Here is a 12,466-nt window from a genome sequence, read left to right on the forward strand (position 1 = left end):
CTAGAATCCATTCCTTTAGCTTGCTGGTAGACTATGTCCACTGTATAACACAGTTTGATTTTAAGACAAAAGTTTCAAGACACAATCTAGAATTCTTGAGTTATCTTTTAAAAACAGTGGCCTTGTGAATAAAATATTGATACCTACCTAACTATAAGAAAATTTGGATTCCATTGCTTCCTTTTTACCACTGAGTTAGTAGGATATATTAGGTACATGATACTTGTTTCTTTGAATTTTTTGTGACATTGTTACCATTTTGCATACATCAGATTCCAAAATGCCAAATTGGAAGAAGACCCATTCCTTGCCTGCTCTTGCAGGGTATTAGTTTTAATATCTAATATTGATCGTCTTTAGAAAAGTTGGGCTATTATATAAGAAATACATGCCCATATTATAAAAAGAAGACTTGTCTTTGTCAGTATATGTTTATTTTGTCAGGGTAGTGAAAATTTTTGGCCACTTTAGAAAGCTAGGAGGTAATAGTCTGCGGTATAAATAAGCTGCCCTGAAGTATAGGTTAATTATTTTTTCTCCTTTGAGTTAGGATATAATTTCTCCATCAACCACTTTCATATATTCAGAAAGAAATCTTCAAGTTGCTTTTAAAATAACTGTAATGCTTAACTCATACAGTTACCAAATCATGCTTTTTTCATTTCTCTGATTAAAATTCCCTAGGCAACATTAAATTGTCTTATATTCACATTGGTAACCATTCATTTGAATTAATAGTTATATTAAGCATAATAATAATATTTAACTATAATTAATAAAAGCCAACATTTACTGAATGCCTAATCCTCTGCCAAAGGATTAAAGCTCAGTGCTAAAATTATTTTTGAGACAAGGGTGTGAATTTTGGTAATGAAACAGAGTTGATAATACAATTGTGAGTTTGTTGGAATGTTGTAATTTGCTGTGATGCATAATTTCTTTTGGTGAGATAATGTAATTGTGTTTGGCAGATTTTCAGCAACTCTGTTGATACCTGCCAGATAGGTTTCTGTTAGCTTTACCTATCTTTTCTTCATGTGTCAGCATACCTGCATTTGTGTGTGTGTGTGTGTGTGTGTTAGTTGCTCAGTGATTGTCTGACTCTTTGCAATCCCATGGGCTATAGCCCGCCAGGCACCTCTGTCTATGGTAGTCTTATTAATAATTATTTGGACCATAAAGAAAGCTGAGTACCGAAGAACTGATGCTTCTAAACTGTGGTGCTGGAGAAGACTCTTTCGAGTCCCCTGGACTGCAAGGAGATCAAACCAGTCAATCTAAAGGAAATCAGTCCTGAGTATTTATTGGAAGGACTGATGCTGAAGCTGAAGCTCCAATACTTTGGCCACCTGATGCGAAGAGCTGACTCATTTGAAAAGACCCTGATGCTGGGAAAGATTGAGGGCGGGAGGAGAAGGGGATGACAGAGGATGAGATGGTTGGATGGCATCACCTACTCAATGGACATGGGTTTGGGTGGACTCTGGGAGTTGGTGATGGACAGGGAGGCCTGGCATGCTGCGGTTCATGGGGTTGCAAAGAGTCGGACATGACTGAGTGATTGAACTGAACTGAACTGAGCTGATGCAAAGAGCTGACTCATTGGAAAAGGCCCTGATGCTGGAAAGGATTGAAGGCAGGAGGAGAAGGGGGCAACAGAGAATGAGATGATTGGATGGCATCACCAACTCAATGGACATGAGCATACTCTGGGAGATAGTGAAGGATAGGGGAGCCTAGTGTGTTGTAGTCTGTGGGGTCGCAAAGAGTTGGACACAACTGAGCAACTGTACAACAATAATAATTATTTGAATCAGTGAGTATCTCCTTAAATGGTGGCATACTGTTGATCATTGTAGGTACAGTGATATGAGGTCTAAATGATGTGAGAGTTCATATTTTTTTAAAGAGAAATGACTACTTTTTATATCTTGTTACAAATTTTCAATTTCTACAATCAAAAAGTATTAAGTGTTTATATGTTCATGGTGTTCTACCAGTCAAATGGTTCTTCTTTTTCTTTTTTTTCATTTATTTTTATTAGTTGGAGGCTAATTACTTTACAATATTGTAGTAGTTTTTGTCATACATTGACATGAAATGGTTCTTCTAAGAACTTAAAATCTGAAGTATCTAAAGGGATTACTATTACTTTACTTTTACTTTTTAAAAAACTCATATTAAACAAAACCTAGGTGTTGGGCAAATAACAAAAGGAGTTTAGAAAAATGAAATTTTAGTCAGAAAATTTGTTTTTCCCGTTTAGGAATGAAATGAAAGATTTTATATTAGAGACATGAATTTAGAATTCGGAATAAGTGTTGCTTGTGACATCAAATTTTATTGATTTGCCAGATGGAAATTTAATCAACATTTTTCTTAAAGCAAGAGCTTCAGGTTATATACATTCACCTTTGTAAATTCTAATTCCCTTTCTTCTCTCCTGCTTCTTCCCCTCCTTTTGTCTGGACCAGTAACTTTTTAAAGTTGAAAGCTATGCTAAAGGTACCCATTTCTCTTCAGAATATAAAGTTTCTTCTTAAGATTTAGAGCATTTGTTTTATATGTAAAGAACATTTATTTTATGCCCCAATGTATATGAGAGGGTCATGGCACTACTTCTCAATGAGCCTTTTCTAGCCAAGTAGAGATAATTAAGCCCTCCCTGTGCCCTTTTGTATTAGACCTTAAGACTGAAAAGTTGCCTCTTGCTTGGGTGCCTTAATTTCATCCATAAATGAGTGCTTAAGAGTTTGTTTCCATCATCGGAAAGACTCACAATTATTTACGGGATGTTTGCAGTGAATTTTCTATTTTTTACCACTGTGCACAAACCACTTAGAAGTTTTTTCATGACATACAATAATCATATTAAATATTTAATGAATATATTTGCTTTCTCATTCTGAAATATCATCCAAATGATGCTTCCTACAAAGGGATTTTGTATAGTTCACTTAAGAACTCTATGTGCCAGTTACATAAAAGACTGAGTCCAAGCATACTTCCACAAAAACTAAACTATCATCTTGCTTAGTTGAAGAGGTAAATAAATACTTTGTTTTCATGAATCTTATTTAGAAAGAAGATTTTCCTAAATGGTTTTATATTAGCTAAAATTTCATATTTCTATGTGATACAATATTTCTGTTGGTGTAACCTAGTTTAATTTAAAAGATGCTGTCAATCATTTTTTGTTTTCTGTTAAAAAAGCAAGTCAAACTATAGTCACCTTCTTTAATTTAGGGGTTAACCAGAACTTACTCACATAGATAAGATTCCTTTATGTTTGTTTTATTTTATGTACAAAAATACTATACTAAATAACTTTTACCTTCAATGGATTAAATGGATACATTGATTGGACAGTTGTTCAAACTGTTGCACTGGCTTTCCTTAAAATTTAACATGTATTTCAAAATTATTACTCCATTTTAAATATATTTTAATGATAATTGTTTTGTGTTTACTGAACAAAATTGATCCACCAGGGAACTGAAATTAGTACTTTAATTTGAATTTTTGTTTCTTAAGGAAAAATAACATGATTTTATAGCTACTGGATATTTTTTAAAAACCCAGTTGGTAATTCTGTGATTAATTTCTATATAATAAGCTTCCTATCAAAACATTATTTATCATAAACTATTTTAAGACTATTTTTATTGGTATATTCCATGGAAACTGTCATTGAACTGGTTATTTTCACTTGTTAGATTCTTTAGTAAAATGCTGAAGCAACTGTGGTATATTTCCAATGAATTTATAAAGATATTGAACACTATTATTTATAACAGTGTCCTAGTCCATTCCTTATAGAATGCAAGTCAAAAAGTATCACCCTTTAGAGATCATTCAGTTACATAATATTATTGTGTATTTGGGAGCATAATATATTAAGATGTAATAGTAAAGAACATTTTTTGCTCTTGAGATTCACAGGAGGTGGAGAGGGACTAGTCTATGGAATGCATATGAAATAAAACTAATAGACTTGGATTTAATTAATTTGAGTAATTAAAAGTATACTGAATTTAATGAGATCTGATACTTGATTTTTCTAAAAGGGATTACTCACTGCTCTTTTTGCTCCCTGCCTTCCATAGGAAACCAGTTTCCTCCAATTGCAGCCCAGGACCTTCCTTTTGTGTTAAAGGCTGGCTACCTTGAAAAACGCAGAAAAGGTAAATTATATGATTCTAATGAAAAACCTAAAAATCTAAGACTTTAAGAAAATCTAATGACATTGTCCCAACTAAAAAATACAGCTTTCAGCTCAGAGTACTTTCTAAGAACAAAATAAAACATTTGATCAAGTTTATTGTTGTCAACCTTTGGTATTTGTAGGTGATTCAGGAGCTGTTTCCTGCCTATTCCTGCCTTGACTGTATCTCCAGGATGGGACTTCTCACTGTTATCCCACTTGGCTGAGCAGAGGGTTATGTTTTTTCTGACCTGGCATACGCCATGTTTGCTATGGTTCAGATTAAGCTTAGCATATTTTCTGCCATTTTCTATTATTCATTCAGTGTTCCTCTCTATTGGCTATGATAATTGAGAGTTGACCATATGGTCCCACTCTTTCAACCCCAATATGTAATAGAAACGAAATATGGAGGTAGTATTATGATATAAGAAATGAAAAGCAGAAAGCCTCTTCATTACTATTCAGTTTATCTCTCAGGAAGTCCCTTTGGGCCTCCTATATATATTCCATTTGCTTTTCTTAGCTTTCCTAGCTGAATTTTAAAGCCGAAAGAGATAACAGAAATAATCTAGGTCAACTCCTCCTCCCTCCTTTTTATGACAGATGAGAAAATGTGACCCAGATGAATTAATTATCTTAAGACCTTGTAGTCAAATGCCTTTTTGACTATTCCTGTCAGGAAAGTTTGTTAGCCATGTAGTTGATCCCACAAATATAGCAGCCCCATCTCTGCTTCAGTGTATTCCTTTTAGCTTTGCTTTATGTTTTGTTCGTGTCTTGGAAAAGAAGACACAAACTAATTAGTCATAGAATTTTACAGCTAAAAGGAACCTTAGAAATCATACTAACTTTTCCTTTTACAATAGGGAAATCACATTATATTTATAAAAGTAATGTATATCATCTAAACTGTTTCTTTTCTCCCTTTATTGTAGATCACAGTTTTCTGGGATTTGAATGGCAGAAACGGTGGTGTGCTCTCAGTAAAACGGTGTTCTATTATTATGGAAGTGATAAAGGTAGTATTGGTGTTCAGTTATATAAACTTCTATTGCATGAGGGTTTGGGGGGGCATTGTATGCCACCTCCCTTTTTTGGTACAGAACAAGCTGAAGACAAATAGAGAAAATATAACTGAGAGTTGTAATATTACAGCCTAAGAGTAATTAATTCTATTACTTGACAAATGCTCTAAATTTCATAGTGCCTTTAAAGTAACACAACTGTGTTTTATCGAATTAGGAAAGAGAAAACTTTCATCTGTGTGGCCTTTTACCTCAGGAATTGTTTACCTCCAGGCTATAATTATAAAATATCTGAAAAGTTAAGACCATTAGGATTGTGCAAGTTTTGAAGGGAGGAAAATATGTTTTGTCCTTCAAATATTTTAAAGAAAAATTTAGATAACAATGAAACCTGTGCAGCTCCTTTCTCAGCTTCTTTTACAGATTAAAGTGACAACAAACGTTGGTGTGTTACTGTTCTAAGCACCTTAGCTGTCTAAGCACTTAAGTTATTTTAACTCATTTAACTACAACTCTGTGAGGTAGCTACCATTATTAGTCCCACTTATTTTAGTTTTTGGAAAACCGAGAAGAGAGAGATTAAGTAACTTGTTCAAGGTCCCAGATATGGTAATGGCAGTTTTGAAATTTGAACATAAAGCTTAATGTTTAGAGTCCATGCTCTTAACCACTATTATCACTGCATTAATTTAGAAACAATAAAATAACATTCTGTAACTTCATTTGCTAATTAATAACTATCTTAGTCATAGTTAGCATAATTTTAAGTTCATTACTTGAAGAAATAAAGCCATTAAATACTAAAATTTAAAGAATGTAAGCTTTCTTAGTTTTGCTTTTATCTAGGAAAAACAAGTCAGAAGTTGAATATTACAAAGTAAGGGTTATATATAAATAGCTAGCATTCATTTCCAGAAAGAACACTTAAGGAGAAAAAAAGGCATTAAAGTCCAATATCACTGAATATAAACTTTGTCGTGCAATTGTTACTTATCAGTGTTGTTTGAAAGTTTATGTTTCATTTGACATTATTTGCAATTTTTAGGGTTTTTCCATATTATCAAATTGGCAGATATGATTATTATATTTCAGATAAATTTGAAATAAATGCATGATGCTAGAAACTGGTCCTACCTTTTGGTTAGTAGTATTATCAAGTTGGAAATTAATTTGGTGGCTAGTTTGCATTCTGTTACTAATTTACATGTTCATATGTAATAATGGTATCCATGAAATATAAACTATAAACAACTATCAACATTCTTCTTTCCTCTGCTAAGTCTTAATTAAGTAGATGATTTTATCAGAAAATTTAGAGTCCATGTTAAATTATGATTATCATAGATAATAAATGTATTGCTGTTATAGAAATGTAATTTTGTACAGTACTGTGAACTTAGATCATGATTTTACTTTTCTGTGAAGAAATGTTTTCTATTTCATAAGACCAGGAGAAAGAGGTTTCAAATCCTTGTGATTTTGGTTAGTTAGGCTTCTCATTTCTAATTTCTGTAAAAATCAATGAATGCTAATACCTGCTTCCATCACTCATAGTCCTAACTGGTGTATACTAACTGTTAGGTCAAAGATTAGAAAGAGTCTTCCCCAAATCTAATATAATTTATTCCCAAATATAATCCCCAAGACATGTTTATATTTATTTCAAAAGCTAATACTCTAAATAAATTCTAGTTATTTGAGGGGAAAGTGATAGTGAAAATCACTCAATCATGTCCAACTCTTTGTGACCCCATGGACTATACAGTCCATGGAATTCTCTAGGCCAGAATACTGGAGTGGGTAGCCTTTCCCTTCTCCAGGGGATATTCCCAACCCGGGGATCAAACCCAGGTTAGTTAAATTCCCATTTCTATTATTATTTTATGAGGCCTGAGGTAATAACATTCTTTTTCATTTGTATTTTAAGTACTTTGTGATCCATCTAGCCACTACCACAGCTTTTTAAAAATTACTATTCTCTCATTCCCTTTTTATGTGGATCTATGAAGATTTGGTTTATATTTCCTTAAGCTCTTCCCTGTCTGTCACTATGAAGCCTCCTGTTTCCACTGAGATTTCAGATCTGTTTTTAGTGGTTCGTTGGAATTCTTGGCCACTTCTGGCTTTTAGGGACTTGGGAGGTGGGTATCTATCTTCAGACAGTTTTTAGTTACTTGTTTGACATGATCCTAATTTCCTTAGTGTTGTTTTCATCCCAAGAAAATGTGTATGTCACAAGAAATTTTTATTTTTATATGTGACATCAGATAGCTAATTTGTACATCAGTGTTTACTGTATGTTTGAACCATTAATCTAAACTTTGGAAAGAGCTATTTAGATATATGAGAACTATGATCCTCCAGCTAAGTAGGATTTAGATAAATGGATTACAGAGGCGCAGAGAAGTTGATACCACTTACTGGGTTAAACTGTACTTTGTTACTCTTTGACAGTTATGTGGTTCACATTATCTAACTCACTGTGTGCCAAAAAACATTTGGACCCATCAAGATAATCATGACTTAGAAAGACTAGTTCCAGCCTCTAGGGTGAATAATATTATTATGTTTGTACCCATAAATATTATCTGTATTTATCATTCATGATCATTTGGGGCCTTTATGAGGTATATATACATATATACATGTTTAAGATACATATATATATATATATATATAAAACATACTTTCGTGTAACATACTTTCTCACTTTGTGAAATCATATCCTTGTTTTCATCTCTTTCCTCTTCATTTGATTGTCATGGCTCAGCTCATTTATCAAGACTCTCACAGTGAAAGGAGGGAGTACAAAAGACTGAAAAAAGTGGGTTAGGATGAGATTGACAAGAGCCTTATGAGAATAAGGGCCCTGCTAAGTGTTTTATCTTGAATATGACTTTTAAGCATAGGGCTCTATGACCAGAATTGGTTTTAGTGGGGGGCACTGAACTAGTAGAGGCAAGAGAGGTTATCACAGGCTGCTCAGAGGCACATTGAGGATTTAGTGCAGGTCCCTATCACTCCAAAGCCATGCTCTTTCCCTTAACTTGGTAGTTACCAGCCCTTCCAACATGCCTGTAAATGATGGCTCATTTAGGAACCTGTTACTAACTCATATATTTCTGTTTAACCTCTATAACATCATGGATCAGTATTATGAACCTATCTCCTCCCACTTTTAAGGGGGTAGTAGTTAGTTTGTACAAAGTATCTCTTTTCTTTCCACCTAAGGGGCTTTGCTGTCTCTGCCCCCATTCCCCAGTTAAAGAAAACCCTAGCGCCATATAGTATATGGCAGCTGCAGGTAGCCGTGGTTCAAACAAGAGTTATTCTAAATGTTCATCAAAAATTATTTAGTGTGTCAGTAGCTTTAACTTTTTTATTATAGTATCTTTTCAATATAAAATGATCAGGCTTTTAACAGATAATTTAAAATAACAAAGTTTTTATCTTGGCAGGGAAATAAAATTTTCCATTGAAATTGACCTCTCTGCTCTCTTACTTCTCTTAAATATTAACCATTGATAGGAAAAATAGGACATAGCTGTTCAATCAGTGTGAATGACAGTTATAAAGTGTTTTGATGTTGAAATAGCCTTGTAGTTCTCTTTTAGTACTTACAAAATATTGCTAGAATGATAATATTATTTGTATAATTGGAAGTTCTGTTGTTTTATAACAACATCTTTAGTAACAGCTGTAAAAGCTTACCTTTCTTCCTGATTCATTTGATAGAGGCCAATTGTTGAGTCAGGGCATTAGCATTTTATAACTATATCATGAATATAAAGCCTTCCTCAGCGATCAATGCAAAGAAATAGAGGAAAACAACAGAATGGGAAAGACTAGAGATCTCTTCAAGAAAATTAGAGATATCAAGGGAACATTTCAGGCAAAGATGGGCTCGATAAAGGACAGAAATGGTATGGACCTAACAGAAGCAGAAGATATTAAGAAGAGGTGGCAAGAATATACAGAAGAACTGTACAAAAAAGATCTTCATGACCCAGATAATCACAATGGTGTGATCACTGACCTAGAGCCAGACATCCTGGAATGTGAAGTCAGGTGGGCCTTAGAAAGCATCACTACGAACAAAGCTAGTGGATGTGATGGAATTCCAGTTGAGCTATTTCAAATCCTGAAAGATGATGCTGTGAAAGTGCTGCACTCAATATGCCAGCAAATTTGGAGAACTCAGCAGTGGCCACAGGACTGGAAAAGGTCAGTTTTCATTCCATTCCCTAAGAAAGGCAATCCCAAAGAATGCTCAAACTATCGCACAATTGCACTCATCTCTCAGGCTAGTAAAGTAGTGCTCAAAATTCTCCAAGCCAGGCTTCAGCAATACTTGAACCGAGAACTTCCAGATGTTCAAGCTGGTTTTAGAAAAGGCAGAGGAACCAGAGATCAAATTGCCAATATTCACTGGATCATCGAAAAAGCAAGAGAGTTCCAGAAAAACATCTATTTCTGCTTTATTGACTACACCAAAGCCTTTGACTGTGTGGATCACAATAAACTGTGGAAAATTCTGAAAGAGATGGGAATACCAGACCACCTGACCTGCTTCTTGAGAAACCTGTATGCAGGTCAGGAAGCAACAGTTAGAACTGGACATGGAACAACAGACTGGTTCCAAATAGGAAAAGGAGTACGTCAAGGCTGTATATTGTCACCCTGCTTATTTAACTTTTATGCAGAGTACGTCATGAGAAACGCTGGGCTGGAAGAAGCACAAGCTGGAATCAAGATTGCCGGGAGAAATATCAATAACCTCAGATAAGCAGATGACACCACCCTTATGGCAGAGAGTGAAGAGGAACTAAAAAGCCTCTTGATGAAAGTGAAAGAGGAGAGTGAAAAAGTTGGCTTAAAGCCTAACATTCAGAAAACTAAGATCATAGCATCTGGTCCCATCACTTCATGGGAAATAGATGGGGAGACAGTGGAAACAGTGTCAGACTTTATTTTTTTGGGGTCCAAAATCATGGCAGATGGTGATTGCAGCCATGAAATTAAAAGACGCTTACTCCTTGGAAGGAAAGTTATGACTAACCTAGATAGCATGTTAAAAAGCAGAGACGTTACTTTGCCAACAAAAGTCCATCTGGTCAAGGCTATGGTTTTTCCAGTGGTCATGTATGGATGTGAGAGTTGGACTGTGAAGAAAGCTGAGTGCTGAAAAATTGATGCTTTTGAACTGTGGTGTTGGAGAAGACTCTTGAGAGTCCCTGGGACTGCAAGGAGATCCAACCAGTCCATCCTAAAGGAGATCAGTCCTGGGTGTTCATTGGAAGGACTGATGCTGAAGCTGAAACTCCAGTACTTTGGCAACCTCATGCAAAGAGTTGACTCATTGGAAAAGACCCTGATGCTGGGAGGAATTGGGGGCAGGAGGAGGAGGGGACAACAGAGGATGAAATGGTTGGATGGCATCACCGACTCGATGGGCGTGAGTTTGAGTCAACTCCAGGAGTTGGTGATGGACAGGGAGGCCTGGCATGCTACAATTCACGGGGTCACAAAAAGTCGGACACAACTGAGCGAGTGAACTGAACTGAATATATATAAAATGTGTAAATCAAATCTTGCATTTAAAAAATTCATATTATAGTGTTGTTTGTATAAGGAAAGATGGTATCTTTGTTGTTCCTTAAGAAATAGAAATAATTTGACCTGATAGAAGTGAAATATTTTTGATATACAATACTAACTTAAAATCTATCAAATAAGTGTTAAATAAAAGACCTTTATTACCCTATAGCAATACAGAGAAGTTAAAATGTACATCTGATATTTAGTAAGACTTCTTCAACATGAGGAAATATTCATGTACAAATTAAGTCTTCTTAAAGGTCTGATGATGATGGGTCAGTCTGCAGTGAAATAGGACATCGTTTGATTTAAAATATATCAATACATCTGTATATCTGGAGGAGGAAATGGCAACCACGGCAGTATTCTTGCCATGATAATATCATGGACACAGGAACTACAGTTCATGGGGTCACAAAGAGTTGGACACAAATGAGCGTTTGAGCACATTCATCTGTACATAGACTGAAGGTAGACGTGAGTGTGTACACGTGGGCTGATGAGCCGGGAAGGGGTGGGACCAAGTTGGTGAATCCCCTAGTCAGGAGTTTGGCCTTTTTTATCTAAGGGACAGTTAATGTTTCTAAGCCTTGCAGGTGAGTAGATGGTATGACAGACTTTGACTGGATGTTAGAAAGATCATGTTGGCAGCTGTCAGAAGAAGGTGAGACTGGAGGCAAGGTGTGCTTTGAAGCTGAGAGTGGCTGAGAATCCAGAGAGTTGTTTCCCACTGTAAGTGCATGAAGGAGACACAGGTTATCTCAGGTGTTCTTAGCCATTTTCATGTTGCCTGTGTAGCAGCAGTGTCATTAACTCTCTATCATAGAAGGCTCTAAGAGGATAACATGTTTAGGATATTAAGATATTCCCTATATAACATTTATACCTATATATTATAATAGTCTAATAGACTATAATTATTACATGAATTTCAGTTGTAGAGGAAAAGTGTTGTATCCGACTCTTTGTGACCCCATGGAGGCTGCCAGGCTCCTCTGTCCATGGGGTTTCCCAGGCAAGGATACTGTAGTGGATTCCCATTTCCTTCACCAGGGGATATTTCTGACCCAGGGATGGAACCCACGTGTCCTCCTTGGCAGGCAGGTTCTTTACCACTGAGCCACCAGGGAAGCCGTAGAGGGAAAGTAGGAATAGCCCCCCCAAAAGTAGAAACATTTAAATTCCAGTCTACAAGAATGCCTGTAATTTATTTATTCTCAATTAACAGCTACCTCATACTGCACTGTTTTTTAATCAGGTTTATTGCTATGGTTGAAAGTATATGGCTGCATACAAAAACCACTTGATTTTTATGCTTATAATGTACTTTTATTTTAAAGGAAAAAAAAGGTTTTAGACATATCTAAAATTTCCTGCCACCAGACCAGAGTCAAGCTTATAATTCTAACTAAAGTGCTTCCCTTTGGACCTATACATATTGCCTGTGTTTGTTTTTCAGAGCCATTTGGGGCCCTTAAGTGAAAAATATATATGTCATATAGTATTTTTCACTTCAAATAGTATAATTTTGATATTTCTTCATGGTATAACTCATTTATGTGAGCTATGTAAACAGAGAAAATGTTCATGTATCTTTAACTGAGGGCGGAGAACAACTTACTAATCAGTTGGATAA

General features: G+C 35.4%; 1 protein-coding gene across 1 annotated transcript in view; it reads left to right on the forward strand.

Annotated features, from left to right (window-relative positions):
- SKAP2 (src kinase associated phosphoprotein 2) overlaps nt 1–12,466 on the forward strand; it is a 165,468-nt gene that overhangs the window by 88,159 nt on the left and 64,843 nt on the right. Inside the window, exons 5-6 of the mRNA XM_061165484.1 lie at nt 4,107–4,184; nt 5,143–5,226. Coding sequence (XP_061021467.1) covers nt 4,107–4,184; nt 5,143–5,226 — 162 coding nt within the window. The remainder of the gene's footprint in view (nt 1–4,106; nt 4,185–5,142; nt 5,227–12,466) is intronic.

This window comes from Dama dama, chromosome 18 (genome assembly GCF_033118175.1).
Source record: "Dama dama isolate Ldn47 chromosome 18, ASM3311817v1, whole genome shotgun sequence".
NCBI classification, from domain to species: Eukaryota; Metazoa; Chordata; class Mammalia; order Artiodactyla; family Cervidae; genus Dama; species Dama dama.